Genomic DNA, 19066 nt, shown 5'->3' with positions numbered 1-19066 from the left:
GTAGGCCAATATTTTTTTCAGTTTGAGTTTCTGTAGATAACACTCTTTGTTCAATAGAAAACAGGTGCTTTTCTTCTATCCTCCATAATAGGTATCTTCAATTATGAATCTTGAATTATACTTAGATCATTCTTATATTCAATACATGATCAGTTGAGCTTCACTCCAAACATGTAGTATGAACAGAATGTCTGAAAGGTATTGACATGGGACCATTAAATTTTAATCCAAATTCTATAATGTCTATATTACAGAAAATGAATAATGTAGATAGTTGTTTGAAAATTTTATTCAAAACTGTGTGACAAAAAACGATAACATGCAAGTGTTTGATTGAATTTTTTCATCATTTTCGATGTTATTTTCATTTTCTTTGTTATGTTTACAATGATACGACATTTACAATCAACTTAATTTACTTTTGTATTACTCATTCTGATTATATACATTTCTACAAAATTATGTGAGGTTTCAACAGTTTTCCCGAAATAAGTGCACCATCTATTTATATATTGTTGCAGATTCCTGCATCACAAATATCTATTATAACTTTTATAAAATAAGTTATGCAACATTTACTGCATATTGTTTTAAATGGGTTATGCAACATTTACTTCAGGTTATTTTAACTGAAATAAAGTCTTGAGAATCAGGTTCTGCCTGAGAAACATATCATTTGTTTCTCGATTAAAAATAAAATTTTATGAAACATAAAGATAAATACAAGAGAAAATTGATAAAGAAAAAGAAGTATTATAAAAATACAAAATGTCACTCTGAACTGTTTGCCTCCGTTTATTGCTGACTCGCTTTGCGCACGTCTTGACCGAGCACAAGTTTTTGCAGTTAAAAATTGTTCGGGATGCTTGTCTTCTTGATGACAAAGAAATATTCAGAGGCTACATTTTAGTAACTAACATTAAAGGAATATGGCACGTTCACTGAGATTTCTCTATCATACATCTGCTTATAACAAATATTATACAAAATATAATGCTAGGAACACACATCTGTTAATGACTTCATAGCTATGTTCAAGAGCACAATGGGGCAATTAGAGTGTGAGACAGTTAATTTGGAAATATTAGAATTTCCATGTAACACAATGAAGCACTGTGGTACAGATGACTATACAATTATCACATGATTCATTCCTTACATATGAAACATTCAATCCTCTGCTCCTGGTTAACATTAAATTAAAATTGGCAAAAATGAACAATACTGTTAAAATAATTGATTAATAGCATCACTGAAGTCATGCTACTCTTAACTAAATAAAACTTTTTTTATGAAACAATTCTTAACACAAAGGACTAATACATTTACAGAACCAACAATTGCTGATAAAAATCAGATTGTTGTTTCTATGGCAGTGATCATTACTAACACTTAACCTCTCCACAAAATACTAGAACACTTTCTGTGTGCAAAAACATCAGACTGAACACATTATCAAGCTCAAACTTATTATGCATAAGAAATTCATACGTCAGGCTTTTGCTTTCTTAAAAGGAAACATTAGAAAGAAACAAAGTTATATATTTCTTGCTTCTGGCATGCTGGTATGAACTGAACTACTTCCTTTTTCTCCCGGGCATGTTTGAAGTTAGATACTGACATGTGACAAGTATTTTGTTGTCTGTTGCTGGAGTAATTTGACAACCACATCACTGTGTCTTGGCACATAAAAAATTTGCAGATACTAAGCACATAAATTCTTGAGAGTGAAATTACCACTCTGAATACTGTATGGCACATGAAGGATGATGAAACTCTCAATGTAACAGTATGTCTGAAAATGGCACTTTTAGAACTACTCGTTTCAGCTTTATCTGTGAAAGCTCAGTGGCATGTCATACTGGTACAACAGACATACATTAATAATATGTGCAATTTTGGTAAACTTCTGAAGCAGACATCAAAGATAACACAACAAGTAAATTTAAAATATAACTTGTTTCTTGTCTACGTTGCCAATGCAATAACCATTCTCTTTACACATGTCAACAATAACCAATAAACCTACCAGCAAAAAGTTCGCTTTACATTTTTGTTTTCAATATCTTAGCTGAGGAACACTTATCCATTTCTCTGTAGAGTGATATTAAGTTCTACTCTTCAGACACTGTTTCTGGTGGGGTTGACCCATGAAGTGGAAATTCAAGGTCCCTTAGTATTGCCAGCAGCCCTTTGGAATGATCTCGCTGCTTGCAGGTAACTTTCAGGGTAATTACAGTACTCGCAGAATCCAGGAGGTCCCTGTGGCCCAGGTGCTCCACGTACACCAGGTAATCCTGTTACAAAAAAGGAGAAAATGACATGCTTATAAGCTGTCTCCAGTTATTACATGCATGAAGTAGTGTTGTACTATATCAACAGACATTCAAATCATTATTAAAAGCATTTGTTAAAGGGTACGGTGACCACTTTTAATACAATACAAAATATACCTACAGTCTGACTCATTTCTCTATAATAAGTCACCCAGACAGTATTTGCCTCTCTTTAAGAAGACATTCATATTTTCTTGATAAACATTATCTGCAACTAATAGACCATTGAACTTCAACAGACTGGTCTTGTTAGTGTATTACTCTATTTTATTTTCATTGTACTGCATCAAAAAGAAAACAGATTTTTACCTGGTCGTCCAGGTTCCCCTCTTTCCCCTTCCCTTCCTGGCAGTCCAATACCTTCTGGTCCAGGTGGCCCTGTAGAAAGTGAAAGGATACTGCATTATACATGTGGCATACATCTGATTTTACATTTGATGTGTTTAAAAGAGAAAAAATAACATAAAAGAGTACAGGGGAGCATGGTAACCATATGTATTTAGTTTCTGAAGCTTGTGGTAAACATGATGCCTTCCAATTACTGCTTCTCACTTTTGATTTGTGTAAGTAACAAACAGACGCAGGGCACCATTTGAGCTGTGGAATGTATAATGAGGGAAAGTAAAAGAGGCCAGTTTCCTGTTAGTTTTGATGGATGGAAAGCAATTAAGATAAGCTTACAGTTACTACTTATTTATTTTTAACTGAATATCTTATTGAAACTTGCAAGTCATCATATTATTGCACGGATGTGCTTTCAAAATACAGCAGTTTACCATACTGGATATGGTTGCATTAGTATGTAATGGCAAACTGGGGTACAAGCATGCTAAAAGTGAGCAGGTGTGCATGATTCTCACATTAAATACATTATACAATCTGGTGGTACTTGTAAACACTGTTTTCTAATTTTGTAGTAGGCTATATAAATTGATATTATCATGGTAACTTCTTCATAACAGTAATATGACAGTTATCTCATTTAACAATTTGCTTCAAGCAACAACCCAGTACTTTATTTATTTGACACAATTTATAGAACAGACTGTAATGAAATGGATACCTGAACTTCTCACATCTGGCCCGTTGCCAGAAATTAAGATCATGCTTTTTTCCCCCTCGTCAGATGCCAAGAAATTATACACCACTGACAAAGTCTTACGTATTAGAGAAGTTGGATGGGTCTCTGAATGCCATTAGAAATGATGAGAGAAAAACAAGGGAAACTGGGAAAGCCATTAAGATTCGGGAATTAGCTTCATTTACTGCAGACGTCACCTGTTTCACCTTGTCTCCGTTGTCGCGAAACCTGTTTTCAGCAAGGACAGACAGACAGATTAAGCAATACATTTTGACATTAGTAAAATTATACTTTGGCTTAGTATGCATCATCCTGAGATGCCTGGCATTTAAGTATATCAAAGAAAAGAAAATCCCTGAGAATTTTAAGAGAGACAATGGCTTGGCCATTAAAGACTGGTTATATGGGTTTCAGAAAAGAAATTATGAGATAAAATTGAGGCAGCCTGAAAGAACAAGTTTGTATAGGGTCATGTCTTTTAATGCTGAAGAGAAACAACTATTTTATTCAAATTAAGAAAATAGATAAAATAAAGGTATGGAAAGTACATAGCATATATAAAATGGGCATTACATTGGTTCAGAAGAAATCCCTGAAAATTTACAGACCTAAAGAAGGCAAAAATGTAGGAGCTGTGATTTCTGCTGAATGAAGGTGAACCATTACAGGTTTTTTCTGCATGAATGCTGCTGGAAATTATATGTCATCAATGTTAGTCTACCACACAAAATGAATGGCTCCGACACTTCACTTCAGAAAAATGAATCAACTGGAGCAGCATACAAATGGTGAAAGAACCAATAGATTAATTCTGAGTTATCTTTTGATTAGTTAGTACACTTGAACAAACATTTCAGAAATTGATCCTCTTTTTCTTATCTTGCACAGCCATACCAGTCTTATTTCAAATTTAACATTTTAGTACTGCAGAGAGAATTTTATCCATGTTGAATCATTACTGTCACATGCATCTAATCATTTTCAACTGCTTTACTTGACTTGATTTGACTTTCTTAAGTCTGCTGAATGATGCACTGTACAGGGAATTGAAAAAAATTCCTTACAACTTCAAGATATCCACAGGTGACTGAATATGGTGTACCTGAGTGTTAAAAAAAGTCCTTCAAGAAAATTACCACCCTGGAGAAAGCAAGATTTTCAGAAAATGATTTTGCTTCAGCCAGTGAAATGAAACAGCTTGCAGCAGAAGGAACTCATGAGCCTGACATTTCAAATTCTGAGTCATTTCGAGATTTTTCAAGCACTCAAGTCCGCCAGTATTCAAAATACTAAATAACTCACAACAATCTGAAGTTCTGTATGAAGATTCTCAACCATCTACCTCCAAACAGATTCTTGTACCAAAATATCTCCAGTTTCTAAACTAAAACCCAACATAAACATAAGGAGAAAGGCATGTGAAACACAACACTCACAAATATTAACAAGCACTCTCCATGAAAAGGAAGGTGGAATAAGCTGACAAGAAAACAGAGACTGGTTTGAAGAACAGGAATAAGAAAGCTGTATGTAGATGCTTTACAGAGCAATCAGAAAATAGGAAAAGAAAACCGTAAGTAAGGAGAAAACACCAGAGTCATAGGAGGTATCAGACATTTCCAGCATTTGTGATAATGATGCTGACTATGATAACTGTCTTACTGGTGCATTGAAACCGCTATCTCCACATAGTAAAGAAACTGATGTGTTATGCTGCTGTGTAGACAAATAAAGAGAAAAAAATGTGGTCCTTGTGTGTTTGATGTTATGATTGGAATCATGTTGTTTGTACCAAAGAACAAACATCACAGGACTAAGTTTGCAATGGGTGCTTATCCAAGAATTGAAAATACTAAACATTGTTGAACTGTTAAATTGAAGATAATTACACATTCTGTATTACTGTTTAAACACATTTCAATATTCCAATTTCCTAACAGAATTTGGTGAGTAACTTAAATGGTGCTTGTTTTCATTCATGTACCTATAACATTAGCCTCTCTTCTTAAATGTGCGATTTCCTAACCACTCTGTGTAATTACCCCACAGGCATATGTGTGTGCAAGGCAAAAAAGGTTGGTTAGGGGGAGGGGGTGGGGGGCTCGAAGGGGCAGGATAAAAGGGGTCACTTGAGCCATCTCCTCCTCCCCTTGGAATCTGGAGTGTATTATAGTGAGACAAGACAAAGGCTTTTGCAATTGCTGTACAACTTATTATCTTCCCACTCCTCCCCTACCCCCTCCCCAATAAATTTCTGCACATACCCATGCCCATAGGCGAAGGAAGGGCACCATTGCATCTTACTTATATTTGCAGTTAAACTTCATTGTACTGTTTTTTTTTTACATTTAAAATGATTTAGCATAATAAAGGTAGAAAAACTACATTTGGTTCAACCCTTTAGTCTCCTGAGTGGGCGCACCAAGTTTCTGTCACTTCTGACAGCGTAGCTGCAGGACAGTCATTGAATTTCTCACTGCAAGAAAAGAAACTGGGGGGAATATTAAAAAACAATTGTGCAAAATCTATAGAGCATCTGTTGTTGACAAAAGAACAGTTAGTCACTGGGAATGAAGGATGAGGTCATCAGAAGGCAGTTCAGCGGAGCTCCACGATTTGCAGCAGTCGGGGAGACCATCTGCGGCTGTCACACCCGACATGTTGCAGTGATCTGATGGTGTCATTTGTGAGGACAGACACATTATGACTCGAGAAGACATTTTGAGGATGATGTGGAGGTGATTCACACAGTGAAGCACTGGCTCTGCCACCAGGACAGGATTGGTACCGACAGAGCAAACACGCCCTTGTTTCACACTGCAGGAAGGCCATAGAATGGGAAGGAGAATACATGGAAAAATAGGGTGTGTAGATAAAACACAAGTCTTTTGTGTATGTAATTCTCATTGTGTTCAATGAAGAACTGTTGAAGAAAAGAAAGTGCGATGCATTACTTTCTGCGCAACCCTTGTACAAATTAACTGTAGCTCTGCAGCTATTCCTGTATGTATGTTTATTTCTAACTTGATGCCAAGCAACACCAAGCTAGCCAACACAAAAAATGTCCTTCTTCAACTTCATATTTTGCTTGAATATTGGTGATTTTGGAAGGACTCAGCCGAAAATTTCTCAGGAGCTTTCTATTTTTACCCTTAACACATTTTATGTAGATTTGAATATGGATTTTATTTCCACATATTGTATGTCAGTTTATGTTTTATTGTCAGATACTCATTTTGCTTTATGAAATAATTTTAATTAATGACTATGCATACTGCATTTTAAATACTGGATGTGCAATACTGATCAGCAGGACACCCCCAGGCTATCAGCAGTACTTACTATTTATGTGTGTGTAGATATTGATTCTGATGTAGTACTTATATCAGATTTTTTAATGATATGTATGGCTGATAAGCGTGGCTATCAGTGATGTTATTAACTGTTATTTTTATTTCTCAGGTATTCCTAGGCTTTTTGCAGATTGAGCTTTAGCTAACTGAACTTAGTTTGTCACACCACAGTTTGTCTATTTGTAACGGATCTGAAGAGGACAGTAGCTGAAACTGGTAATTCTATAACTTACGTGGTCAAGATGCACCTTTACAATAAAGTGTCATTTCTGGAAGTTTTGGAAGAAGAGACTTGAGAGGTAAGAAGGGAAAGAATAGGAAAAATTGGATTACAACACGTATGTCAGCTAAAACTGATGAAGATCATTCTGGAGAAAGGAGGGGGAATACAGAAAGGTGTACAATGAACTACAAAGTTTTAATGACTGGCGTACAGAGGGGTGAATGGAAAGATAGTGTGAAGATACTGAAGGACTGTAATATCAAGGTACATTAGAATCAATATAAAGAACAATTAACCTAAGCAACAAAGAGCCAAGAAAAGTCATGAAATAGGCTATACTAAATGGAAATGGATTTATAATAGTGCACATAGAAGAGAACAAAGACTTGTGGAAGAAGTATATTGAAGAATTATATAAAATACAAGGGGTTCATACACTACTAAGACTGGGATGTCAATTGGAATGTGATGACACAGACTATGGGCAAAAGATACTGAGATGTGGACAATGCCATTAAGGATCTCATAAAGATGAAAGCAATGGGCTGTGATAAAATACCAGCTGAAGCCTTAAAGGCTTTGGGACATAGAGCAAGCTGTGAATCAACCAACCTTTCAACAGGATATATGACACAAGCATCTGTCCTGAAGATCTGTTCAAAACTCTTCTAGTCTGTTTAAGAAAGAAGTACTGTAACAAAGAATGCAAAGCTCACAGGAAAATTAATTTCATATGCCACATTACAAAAACCTATTGTTACTCAGATTAACAGAAAAAATTGAAGAAACCATGGTGGGGAAGATCAGTCTGGAGTCAAGAAAGGAAAGACAACATGACATCCAATTGGATATCTGTATAACAATAATGAAAATTCCTGGATGGAAAAAAATGTAAAATAAAGGAAAGACAACCACATACGTGTTGCAGATTGGTGTGGGGAACACAGAAACATTTAATCGAAAACAGGTAATATTAACATTTGATCTCTCTGCCTTTTCCAGTAGGAGTACACACACACACACACACACACACACACACACACACACACACACGCACCCAAATGTCCACACTAATTACTTAATCTATATATGAATGACTGGCAAAATCAGTGAGGGTTTATCTTAGTAAAATTAACAAATACAAGTATTATCAGACAGGAACTAGGAACTCTGACCACTTGCATCATGGAAATTAAAGAAATGAAACATCTTACAGATTACATTGCACAAGAGCTGAAAACTACATAAAACACATACCAGGTAGGCCACGTGGTCCCATAGGACCCTCTATTCCAACTCCCTCTGGTCCTCTGTCTCCTTTGTCACCTCTCTCTCCAGGGGAACCAGGTGGTCCACTTGGGCCCACTGGACCTGGGAGGCCAGTGAAGCCTCTCTCTCCCTGCAGGCCAGGTGGTCCTGCATCGCCTGGAAGTTTATAAGGGATTGGTGAGAAACAATTGTTAGTCATAAAGTGGAAATTTACCTCCATGCAGTAGATTATTAACAATTGAAATTTAAAAAAATGCATTTACAGAAAATGTTTGTTGCATTGCCAAAAGACTTATGCCCTGTAACTTTTAGAGATGCTCTTAGAATCTGCTATATAACTTTAACTCAAAACTTAATTTTAATTCTATATTCACAGTGTGGGGAGTAGTCTATAATTTATTTATTAAAAATCTCTGTTTCAGTGAAATATACCTTATTGTGGTAACATTGTGCATTGATGTAGTGTTGTACTGTATATGGGATGTGCAAGTGTTTAAAAAACACTGCACCATTCAAACATTTCATGCCAAACACTAGAGGTGCTGCATTTATACACATATGTGTTGTGGTTTTGTTATTCTTTGATTATGCTTTTTATATTTTGTATCTTCCATGCATGTAGTGGAGTTTGTGCACAGTTACAGCATATTATGATATTTGTTCTCTGCATATTAAAGTTATTTTGAATTGCAAGCTTGGAACAATCAAACAAACCATGTATTTCTCACCGTCTCCTGTGGCTGTGACCAATAAAGCTAATGTTAATGGTTTGAGGGAATTTTGTGTAGTTTGGTTCCATCATATTAAATACACACACAGTTTGTACCAAAAAAATGGTGATAACAATGTTATTTACCTGCATAGTATCATTGGATTAATGAGCGCTTGCAGAAGAGATTTGCAAAATGACTGATGCGAATCTTACCATGTCACGATTGACTGTAAGGCCACACAATGCAGCTTTGTGGTTTGTGCAGGAGTAGACCAGTTTTTTCTATTCTGGAATTTTGGCAGATACTACCAAGTTTTGTGCTTGTAGCAAACCTATTAGACCATCAGTATGCCACGGAAGTTCAAGATATGATTACCTTGCCACCAGAGGCTAACTCCTGCAACCAGCTTAAAGCAGAATTGATCCAGCGATTTTCAGCATCACAGGAAGAGCAAATCTGTCAGGTTCCTACTCAGGAAGATATTGGAAACAGGAAGTCTTTGCAATACTGGTGGCACCTAAGCAACAAAGTAGACAAGGGAACCATTCTGGACAGCTTTCCTCACACAATATAGAGTAGACATTTGCTACTGCAATTATAACATTACAGTCTGACATCCACTTGGTCATAGTAGTGGAACTGGCAGATAAAATGTAGGACATGATGACATTGGCTTCTGTCAGCACAATCACTTTGTAATGCACTAGTGTGATACCAACTGTTTTGCATGGAGATTATGACACCTTGGCGGCCAAGGTAGATCTATTGATGCAGCAGATCAGCAAACTGTTATCTCAACATGACCCAAACATTAACAGAAGCTGTAATCAATACTGCCAATGTCCACACATCAGATCATTGATGACCTCTTCCCCAACTGAGCCTGTGCAGCAAGGTATCTGTTGGTATCACCAGAAGTTCAGTGAGCAAGAGTGCAGATGCACAACCCCCTGCACTTTCTCAAATGGTAATGGTGGTTGGAAGTAGGTGCCTCCTCCAATAGCCAATTAGTGTCTCCATGCCTTTTTGTTAGTGATCAGGGGTCCAGTTGGAAATGTTTAATAGGCACTGGGTCCAATCTGTCCATTTACTCACAGACTATGTTGCACAGGAAGCAACCACTCACCTTATTCTGTCTGACTGCTGAAAACAACTTGGTCATAACAATGAATGGCAGGTGGGTTTATGACTAGACTTTGCACAGGATTTTACTGTTGCAGAGGTCGCCGAACCTATCACTGGAGCACCCTTCCTCACCGATTACAATCTACTGCTGGACATGAAGTACTCACACCTAGTTGACACCACAGGCTTAACAGCATCAGGATTTCAGTGGGATGCAGCTGTTCATACTGCCAAAGTAATTCAGGTGGCAGATAGTGAGTACATAGAGCTGCTGCATGGATTTCTGGTTCTGACATGACCTGCTGGAGTGCCTAAGGAGCTAAGGCATGACACTGTCCACTACACAGAGACAACCAACCGTTCCACCACATCTTGCAGACCAGATTGTCTTAAAATTTCAAAAGCAGAGCACGACAGTATGATTCATGAAGGTGTAATGTGATCTTCCAACAGTTCCTGGTCCTCACCATTGCATTTTGTCCTGAAAAAGGGTTGTGCACGGCGGCCTTGTGGTGACTACCGAGCCCCAAATACCAGAACAATACCTGACAGATATCCAGTACCATCGTTACATTACTATAAATATGCATTAAGTGGTGAGGTTATTTATAGCATTCTTGACTGCACAAGAGCGTGCAGTAGCTGTACGAGATATTCCCAAGGTGGTGACATCACTTATTTTGACATGTTTGAGAGCATACAGGTATTTATAACTTTTGGATGCACAAACACTGCTCAAACATGACAACACTTCATTGACTCAGTGCTACAGGGCCTAATTTTTTTCTTTCGCTTACCTAGATGATATTTTGGTTTTTTCGTCATTGGAAGAGCAGCATCGGCAGCTTTTAGCAGAAGTGTTCAAGCAGTTGGAACATCATGGCGTTGTCCTGAACACCATTAAATATGTTTGGCCAGCCCCAGATTTACTAGGGCATAGGCTAACAGCAGTAGGATCGCTACCATTGCCAGAGAAGGTGGAAGCCATCTTACAGATTTCATGCCCAAATATGGCCAAGGAATTTTGTTGATTTCTCAGTATTTTATATTTTTATCACCATCATGTGCCACACTTTGCCAAGTTATGGGAGCCATTAACTCCTTGTAGCACTCACCGGCCCAAACAACAAGGGTAACTTGCCTATAGCATGCACTGATAGTGTATCTGTGGCATTTGAAGCAGCGCTACTGGCACACCCTGAATATGCTGCACCTTTGGCACAAGTAGTTGATGCTAGCATGATGGTGATCAGTGCAGCATTGCAGCAACAATGTGGTGACACATGGCAACCACTTGTGTTTTTCTTGTGCAAACTATCGCTATCAAAAAAGCTGTGAAGAGTTTAATGACAGAGAACTTCTGGCCATTTATGAGTCCATCAAATACTTTGGCTTCACCAAGAAGCTAGAGAATTTATCGTCTACGCTGAACACAAACTGCTAACTTATGCCTTTTGCCAGAACAATATGAACTGCTCAGCTAGCAACACAGTCGGTTAATGTTCATCTTGCAGTTCAGCACAGATATCCGGCACATCTCTGGTACAGACAATATGGTAGCCGATTGTTTCTCTAAGGTTAGAAGCATTACCAGCACGATCGATTATATCAAACTCGCCGCCCACTCAACAACCAGATCAAGAACTGAAAGTACTTTTATCAGCAGGAATATCAGCATTTGATCCTCAACTTATCCAAATTCCAGAGAGTGATATAAAGCTATACCGTGACATGACCAGGTCAATGCTGAAGCTGTTCTTACCTATTGCCTTCAGAAGGGATGTCTTCAATATGCTATATGACTCACCTAGTGACAAATCGTTATGTGTAGCTGGGAACACAGAAAGATTGCCGTGAATGGGCAAGGTGTTGTCTTAAATGTGTGCAGCAAGATACACCACCACGTGCAAACATCAATAGGGAACTTTCCTGTCACAACAGCCCATTTCAATCATGTCCACATTGACGTTGTTGGTCTATTGCCATTATCTGATGGCCTACATTACATACTTACAATGATAGATTGTTGCACCCGCTGGCTGGAAACTGCACCAGTGGACAACATTATGGCAGAAACTCTGGCTTTTGCTTTTGTGTCTTATTGGGTGTCATGATTTGGCTGTCCATTACATATTATGACAGACAGAGGACAAAAATTTGAATCTGAAATGCTCAGACAACTCGCGATGTTTCATGGCACAACTCACCACAAAATGAAGAGTGATCACCGAGCCTGTAATAGGACGATCAAGAGATGACACTACTCACTTAAGGCAGCACTAGTGTGCAACAACACTGAGTGGACCAAGGCCTTTCCCATGGTACTATTCAGCCTCAGAAACATTTTCAAACCAGATATAGACACTTCTTCAGTAGAACTGGTGTACAGTGAGATGTTGAGGCTTCCTAGAGAATTTGTGGAGACAAACGCTCTGTCATAACCAAGGGATGATTGACCAGCATTCCTACTCGAACTGTGAGGAGACATGGCCCGAATCTGTCCACACCGGCCTCACAGACATGGTACAGCCACCACTTTTGAGCATCAAGACTTTAAAACCTGTTCACACATCCTATTAGCCATGGAAGGCATCAAACCATCCTTGCAGCCGCCATACTCAGGATCCTATGATGTAGTCACAATGGGAAACAAGATTTTAACATTTCAACTAACACAAGGGTTACCATTGTTTTTATAGACATGATTAAACTGGCTTAAATCTTCCAAGAAGCAATAATGCCAGAGTTTCCAAGATTATGACCCCACTCAACAACCACCCCATCACCGACTCCACAGCCATCTGTGCAAACTCCATCAGTGGACCTGCCAACACATACTCAAGATCTGGTTGCTGCATGCCCTTCCCAGCACAGCCATCTGTGCAAACTCCATCAGTGGACCTGCCAACACATACTCAAGATCTGGTTGCTGCATGCCCTTCCCAGCCTGCTATTTGGAATAATGCTCCTCCTTCACCATGGTAGCTGATGTGGCAGTATCGTGCAGTTATTCATTTCCCACTGGACACCAGAGGAGCTGGTTTATATGTGTGTGTATTTTATTATTCTTTGATTATGCTTTTTATATCTTCCATGCTTGTAATGGAGTTTGTGCACAGTTATGAGATTAACTCTGATGCTTATGCCCTGCATGTTAAGTTATTCTGAATATCAAGCTCGAAATGATCAAACAAACAGTGTATTTTTTGCTGACTCCTGTGGCTGTGATCAATAAAGCTAACATTATTTGTTCAAGCGCTATTTGGTCCCATCGTACTATGTACACGCAGGTTCTAATGGTTGAACAACAGTCTGCACAGCTCGTACTGATACTTCTAATTATGTGCCCACATGCAGGTATGTACTCAAACATATGAAACTTGTGGGCAATACAGTTTTTCTGTATAGTTCTTGGTGCTTATTTTACACATTATTTACAGGCTTTGATAGATTATGGTAATTATAGTTGAAAAAATGGAATAAAAAAAACTAATATAAAAATGAGAATGTAAGGTCAACCATGTTCTTTAAACGCATGAAATATCTGCAGCAACAATCTTAATTTATTTTCATCAAGTAATGCCCTCATAAGCAGTAAATCTTTGACACATTTTTCACTGAGTTTACCAGTAGAATTGTGAAAACTGCAATGTGCAAAATATTACCTTGTTTTCCATTGTTTTGGTACAGTTTGATTAGTTGGATTGGCTAGTATGTCATATTTTCTCTTCTAGGTAATGCACAATAATATTTTGGAAATAGAGTTATCCACAATGAGTGAAGACTGATTCTTGTGGAATAGTTGACAGGGACATCTGTTAAGGTTTTCCAACACTTTTTAGTGCAAACTTTACGAGACTTGTGTGATATTCTTACATGTAATCATTTACATGACTGCTTATTAATGTAATGTGACTATACTGGATGTACATATAATTTAATGCTGAATTCCTATTTTTCTAGATGGAGGAGGGAGTGTAGTTCACAAGACATTGATCCAAAGTTCCTTGTTTTAACACTCTGTGTCAAGGAAACAGTGCAATCAACAGTAATCTTACATGTATTGAGATAGGCTTCCACAGTGAGTGCCAGTTTTAATAAAATAATTTTGGGCATTACCACATCATTATACATTTATAATGATGCTTCCTAACACCCAAAATGATTTTATTCTTGACTCTTATAAATGTCTTACATTACAAGAAAGCAAGGTTTAGTAATTAACCTGGTACACAGGTGCTGTGTTTAGTGTTCTTCCTCTCAGGTAAAAATTCTAGCAATTAAAATTTCTTTAATCGTACATTGGAACTGGTCACACCCAGAATTATGCACCACACCACCTTGATTGTGGAAGGAGGTCTTCTTGCCATGGATAATATATCTCTTTAAACTGTGGCAGATCAGTAAGCATTCCAACAGACCTTCTCAGATATGGAAACAAGTGAATCAGTCTAATGCATGAGACTAGCATCATTACATTGCCACTTAAGTGCATGACCTGCTGACTCATACAAGTAATTTTCAAGGTGCCCACAAAGGCAAGTAAAAAATGAAGCAAAATGAAAATTACACTTTTTGGCATTTCCCCCTTTTGTTGTGAGTCTGTACCTAAGCAGAGGCCAAACTTCAAACATCTGAAAGTATCAGAGTTACTGTACATCTCTGATTATGTCTTTCTGCACTTAAATCTTATAAGAACTATCCTATAAACATTTCCTGGATAAATTAGAGAGCTTTCTTTCAAGCAGGTGGCTTGAGCCACTAGCAGTTAAATGAAGAATGAAGCACAGATTGGTCAGGTGAGTACAGGGCTATAAACACAAAATCAAATAGGGGTAAGCAAGAGTAGGTCTAACAATGAATAAGAAAATAGGGATGTGAATAAGCTACTATGAGCAGCATAGTGAACGCATTATTGTAGCCAAGTTAGGCATTAAGCTAAAACCACCATGGTAGTACAATTTTATACGCTAACTTGTTCCACAGATGAAGAGGTTGAAGGCGTGTATGATGAGATAAAAGAAATTATTCAGATAGTTAAGAGAATCAAAATTTTAATTGCGATGGGGAACAAATTCAGTAGTAGAAGAAGGAAGAAAAGGAAACATGGTAGATGAATATGGACTGGGTGAAAGGAATGATAGAGGAAGCCACCTGGTAGAATTTTGCACAGAGCATAACCTAATCATAACTAACACTTGGTTTAAGTATCATTAAAGAAGGTTATGTAAGTGGAAGAGACCTGGAGACTCTGAAGGGTTTCAGATTGATTGTATAATGGTAAGACAGAGGTTTCAGAACGAGATTTTAAACTGTACGACATTTTCAGGGGCAGATGTGGACTCTGACCACAATTTATTGGCTATAAAAATGTAAATTAAAACTGGAGGAATTGCAAAAAGGTATTAGTTTAAGAATAATGTGAAAGAACCAGATGTTGCTGATTGATTATGACAGGGGAAAGAAATATAGTAGATGATGAATGGGTAGCTTTGAGAAATGAAATAATGAAGGCAACAGCGGATCAGATAAGTAGAAAGACAAGGCCTAGTAGAAATCCTTGGATAACATTGGAGGTATTGAATTTATTTCATTAATGAGAAAATATAAAAAAATGCAGCAAATGAAGCAGCGGTGAGAGGGAGTAAAGGCATATAAAATGGCTATGCGATAATGGCTAGAGGGCAAATGTAAGGATTTAGAAGCATGTATCACTAAGGGAAAGATAGATACTGCCTATAGCAAAATTAAACAGGATTTTGGAGAAAAGAGAGGCAGCTTTCTGATCACCAAGAGCTCCTTTGGATAACTGTTATGAAGCAAACAAGGGAAAGATGAAGGATGGTAGGACTATGTAAGGGGCTGTACAAGGGAAATGAACTTGAAGGCAATGTAATACAAAAGGAAGAAGATGTAGATGAAGATCAGGTGGGAGATATGATACTGTGAGAAGAATTTGACAGAGCACTGAAAGGCTTAAGTCGAAACAAGACCCACGGAGTAGATAACATTCTGTCAGAACTACTGATAACATTGGGAAAGCCAGCCATGAAAAAAGTCATGCATGGATTCAGAAAACATTGTTCTTTTGAAACACAACTAGCTCTTTATATTCGTGAAGTAATGTGTGCTATCGACAGGGGATGTCAAGTTGATTCCATATTTTTAGATTTCCAGAAGGCTTTTGACACCGTTCCTCACAAGCATCGTATAACCAAACTGCATGCCTATGGAATATCACCTCAGTTGTGTGACTGGATTCATGGTTTCCTGTCAGAAAGGTCACAGTTCATAGTAATAGAAGTCATCAAGTGAAACAGAAGTAATATCTGATGTTCCCCAAGGAAGTGTTATAGGCCCTCTATTGTTCCTGATCTATATTAATGGCATAGGAGACAAAATCTGAGTAGCCCTATTAGATTGTTTGCAGATGATGCTGTCATTTACAGTCTTGTAGAGTCAATAGATGACCAAAAAAATTACAAGATGATTTAGATGAGATACCTATATGGTACGAAAAGTGGCAATTGACACAGAATACAGAAAAGTGCGAAGTTAATTCACATGAGTTCTAAAAGAAATCCACACAAATCTTAAGGCTATAAATTCAACTAAATACCCAAGGATTACAATTAAAAATAACCTAAATTGGAATGATCACACAGATAATGGTGTGGGTAGAGCAAACCAAAGACTGTGATTCATTAGCAGAACACTTAGAAGGTGCAACAGGTCTACTAAAGAGACTGCTTACAACACACTTTCCCACCCTATACTGGAGTGCTGCTGTGTGGTGTGGGATCTGCATCAGGTGAGACTGATGGTTGACATCAAAAAAGTTCAAAGAAGGATGACTCATTTTGTACTATCACAAAATAGGGGAGATAGTGTTACAGACAAGATATGTGGATTGGAGTGGCAATCATTAAAACAAAGGCATTTTTTGCTGCAACGGTATCTTCTCGTGAAATTTCAATCAATAGCTTCCTCCTCCGATTGCAAAAACATTCTGTTGGCACCCACCTACATAGGGAGAAATGATCATCACAATAACATAAGAGAAATTGGGGCTCACAGAGAAATATTTACATGCTCATTTTTCACCCACACCGTTCGAGAGTGGAATGGTAGAGAGACAACTTGAAGGTGGTTCACTGAACACTCTGCCAGCCACTTCATTGTGAATAACAGAGTAATCACATAGATGTATATGAAGTATTCCACTTGGTGTTCAAGATGTATGAAATGGATGAAATACTTTCAGACTTCATGAAGAATGTAATAATTCCTAATCCAAAGGAAGCAGTTGGATCAAGTGTGAATATTAACAAGTCTTGGCTGTAAAATAGTGACAGCAGTTCTTTACAGAAGAATTTGAAGACTGTTAGAAGCTAACTTTGGGGAAGATCAGTTTGGATTTGAGATACATGTAGAAACACACAAGGCAATACTGACCCTACAATTTCTCTTACAAGATAGATTAAGGAAAGGTGAACATACATTTATAGCATTTACATACTTTGACTGGAATACAGTCTTTAAATTCTGAAGGTAGCAGCAAAAAATACAGGGGAATGAAAGGCTATTTGCAACTTGAACAGAAACCAGTAGGCAGTTATTAGAGTCGAGGGGTGTGAAAAGGAAGCAGTGGTTGAGAAGTAAGTGAGATAGACTTGTAGCTTATCCCCAATGTTATTCATTGTGCACACTGAGTATGCAGTAAAGGAATCCAAAGAAACATTTGGAGAAGAAATTAGAGTTTATGGAGAAGAAATCAAAGATTTGAGGTTTGATGATGATTTTGTAATTCTGTGAGAGAAAGCAAAGAACTTGGTTGAGCAGTTGAATGGAATGGGCAGTGTCTTGAAGGGAGGATATAAGATGAACATCAACAAACGCAAGAGAAGGGTAACAGTACGAAGCAGAATTAAATCGCTGAAGGAATTAGATTAGGAGATGAGACGCTAAAAGTAGTAGATGAAATTTGCTATTTGGGCAATAAAATAACTGATGATGGATGAAGTAGAGAGGATATAAAATGTACACTGGCAATGGCAAAAAAAGGATCTCTGAAGAAAAGAAATTTGTTAACATCAAATATAGATTTAAGTGTTATGAAGTTTTTTCTGAAGGTATTTGTGGGACATGTAGCCTAGTATGGAAGTGCCTCACCTTTGAAAACTGACCTTATCCAACTATTTAGGAAACCTGCAATAGTGCAAGTTACTTTTTATTCTGTTTTCACTTTGCAAATGTGATAGCTTTTATAATTTTTTTCCTTCTTAAACGTATTGTAGTTAATAAGAATTTCTTACACAAGATTCATTTCACTTTTATTTAGTAGCCATCATTAGTGGTAACTGGAGTTTATTCCTCTTGTTCTGGACTTAACGGATTTCGGTCTCTCTCTCTCTCTCTCTCTCTCTCTCTCTCTCTCTCTCTCTCCCCCCCCCCCCCCTCCTTCCCGCCACCCCACTGTTAGCAGAGGAAGATGTCTATACAGACTTGGTTGCATTTTTACCCTTCACAATTTTTTGGCTTTTAGAAATCAACTTTTTCTTTTTTTGCATTTGCTTTTTGCTCTTCACTTTTGTAACACTTTTCAAAATTTGTCTTCATATAAACATTGCTGTTATTTCACCTGCTTTGCACTCACCAGTGTGGCGAAACTAGTAATGGGAGGAAAACTGAAAACATCTAAAGGAGAGTATCATGGAGGAAAGGAAAGAAATAATAAAGATGTAAGTGACTAAGAACAGGCATAAGGAAATGCCCCTGAAAGTGTTATCTGTTTTGTTTTGCCAATAAAAACAATTAAATTCTGCACTGCACAAAATTAAAATTTAATAACTGTGTAATGAAACTGGAAATGAAGAGGGGATCAAAACCTACATGAATTACATGACTCCTATAAATAAAAAAATTGGGAGATACAGCAATAAAAAGCTGGAGTGAGTGGAGTGATG

At 37.6% G+C, this 19066-nt stretch overlaps 1 protein-coding gene across 1 annotated transcript in view; it reads right to left on the bottom strand.

Annotated features, from left to right (window-relative positions):
- Positions 1 to 305: 305 nt before the first annotated feature.
- Positions 306 to 19066, bottom strand: part of LOC124620012 (collagen alpha-1(IX) chain-like) — a 301640-nt gene continuing 282879 nt past the window's right edge. Inside the window, exons 22-24 of the mRNA XM_047146677.1 lie at positions 8251 to 8418; positions 2646 to 2714; positions 306 to 2297 (exon numbers count right to left, since the gene is read on the bottom strand). Coding sequence (XP_047002633.1) covers positions 2164 to 2297; positions 2646 to 2714; positions 8251 to 8418 — 371 coding nt within the window. The 3' untranslated portion in view covers positions 306 to 2163. The remainder of the gene's footprint in view (positions 2298 to 2645; positions 2715 to 8250; positions 8419 to 19066) is intronic.

Source organism: Schistocerca americana, chromosome 6, assembly GCF_021461395.2.
Source record: "Schistocerca americana isolate TAMUIC-IGC-003095 chromosome 6, iqSchAmer2.1, whole genome shotgun sequence".
Classification (NCBI taxonomy): domain Eukaryota; kingdom Metazoa; phylum Arthropoda; class Insecta; order Orthoptera; family Acrididae; genus Schistocerca; species Schistocerca americana.
The sequence above is the reverse complement of the archived record's forward strand: the minus strand, read 5'-3'. Positions and strand labels throughout refer to the sequence as shown.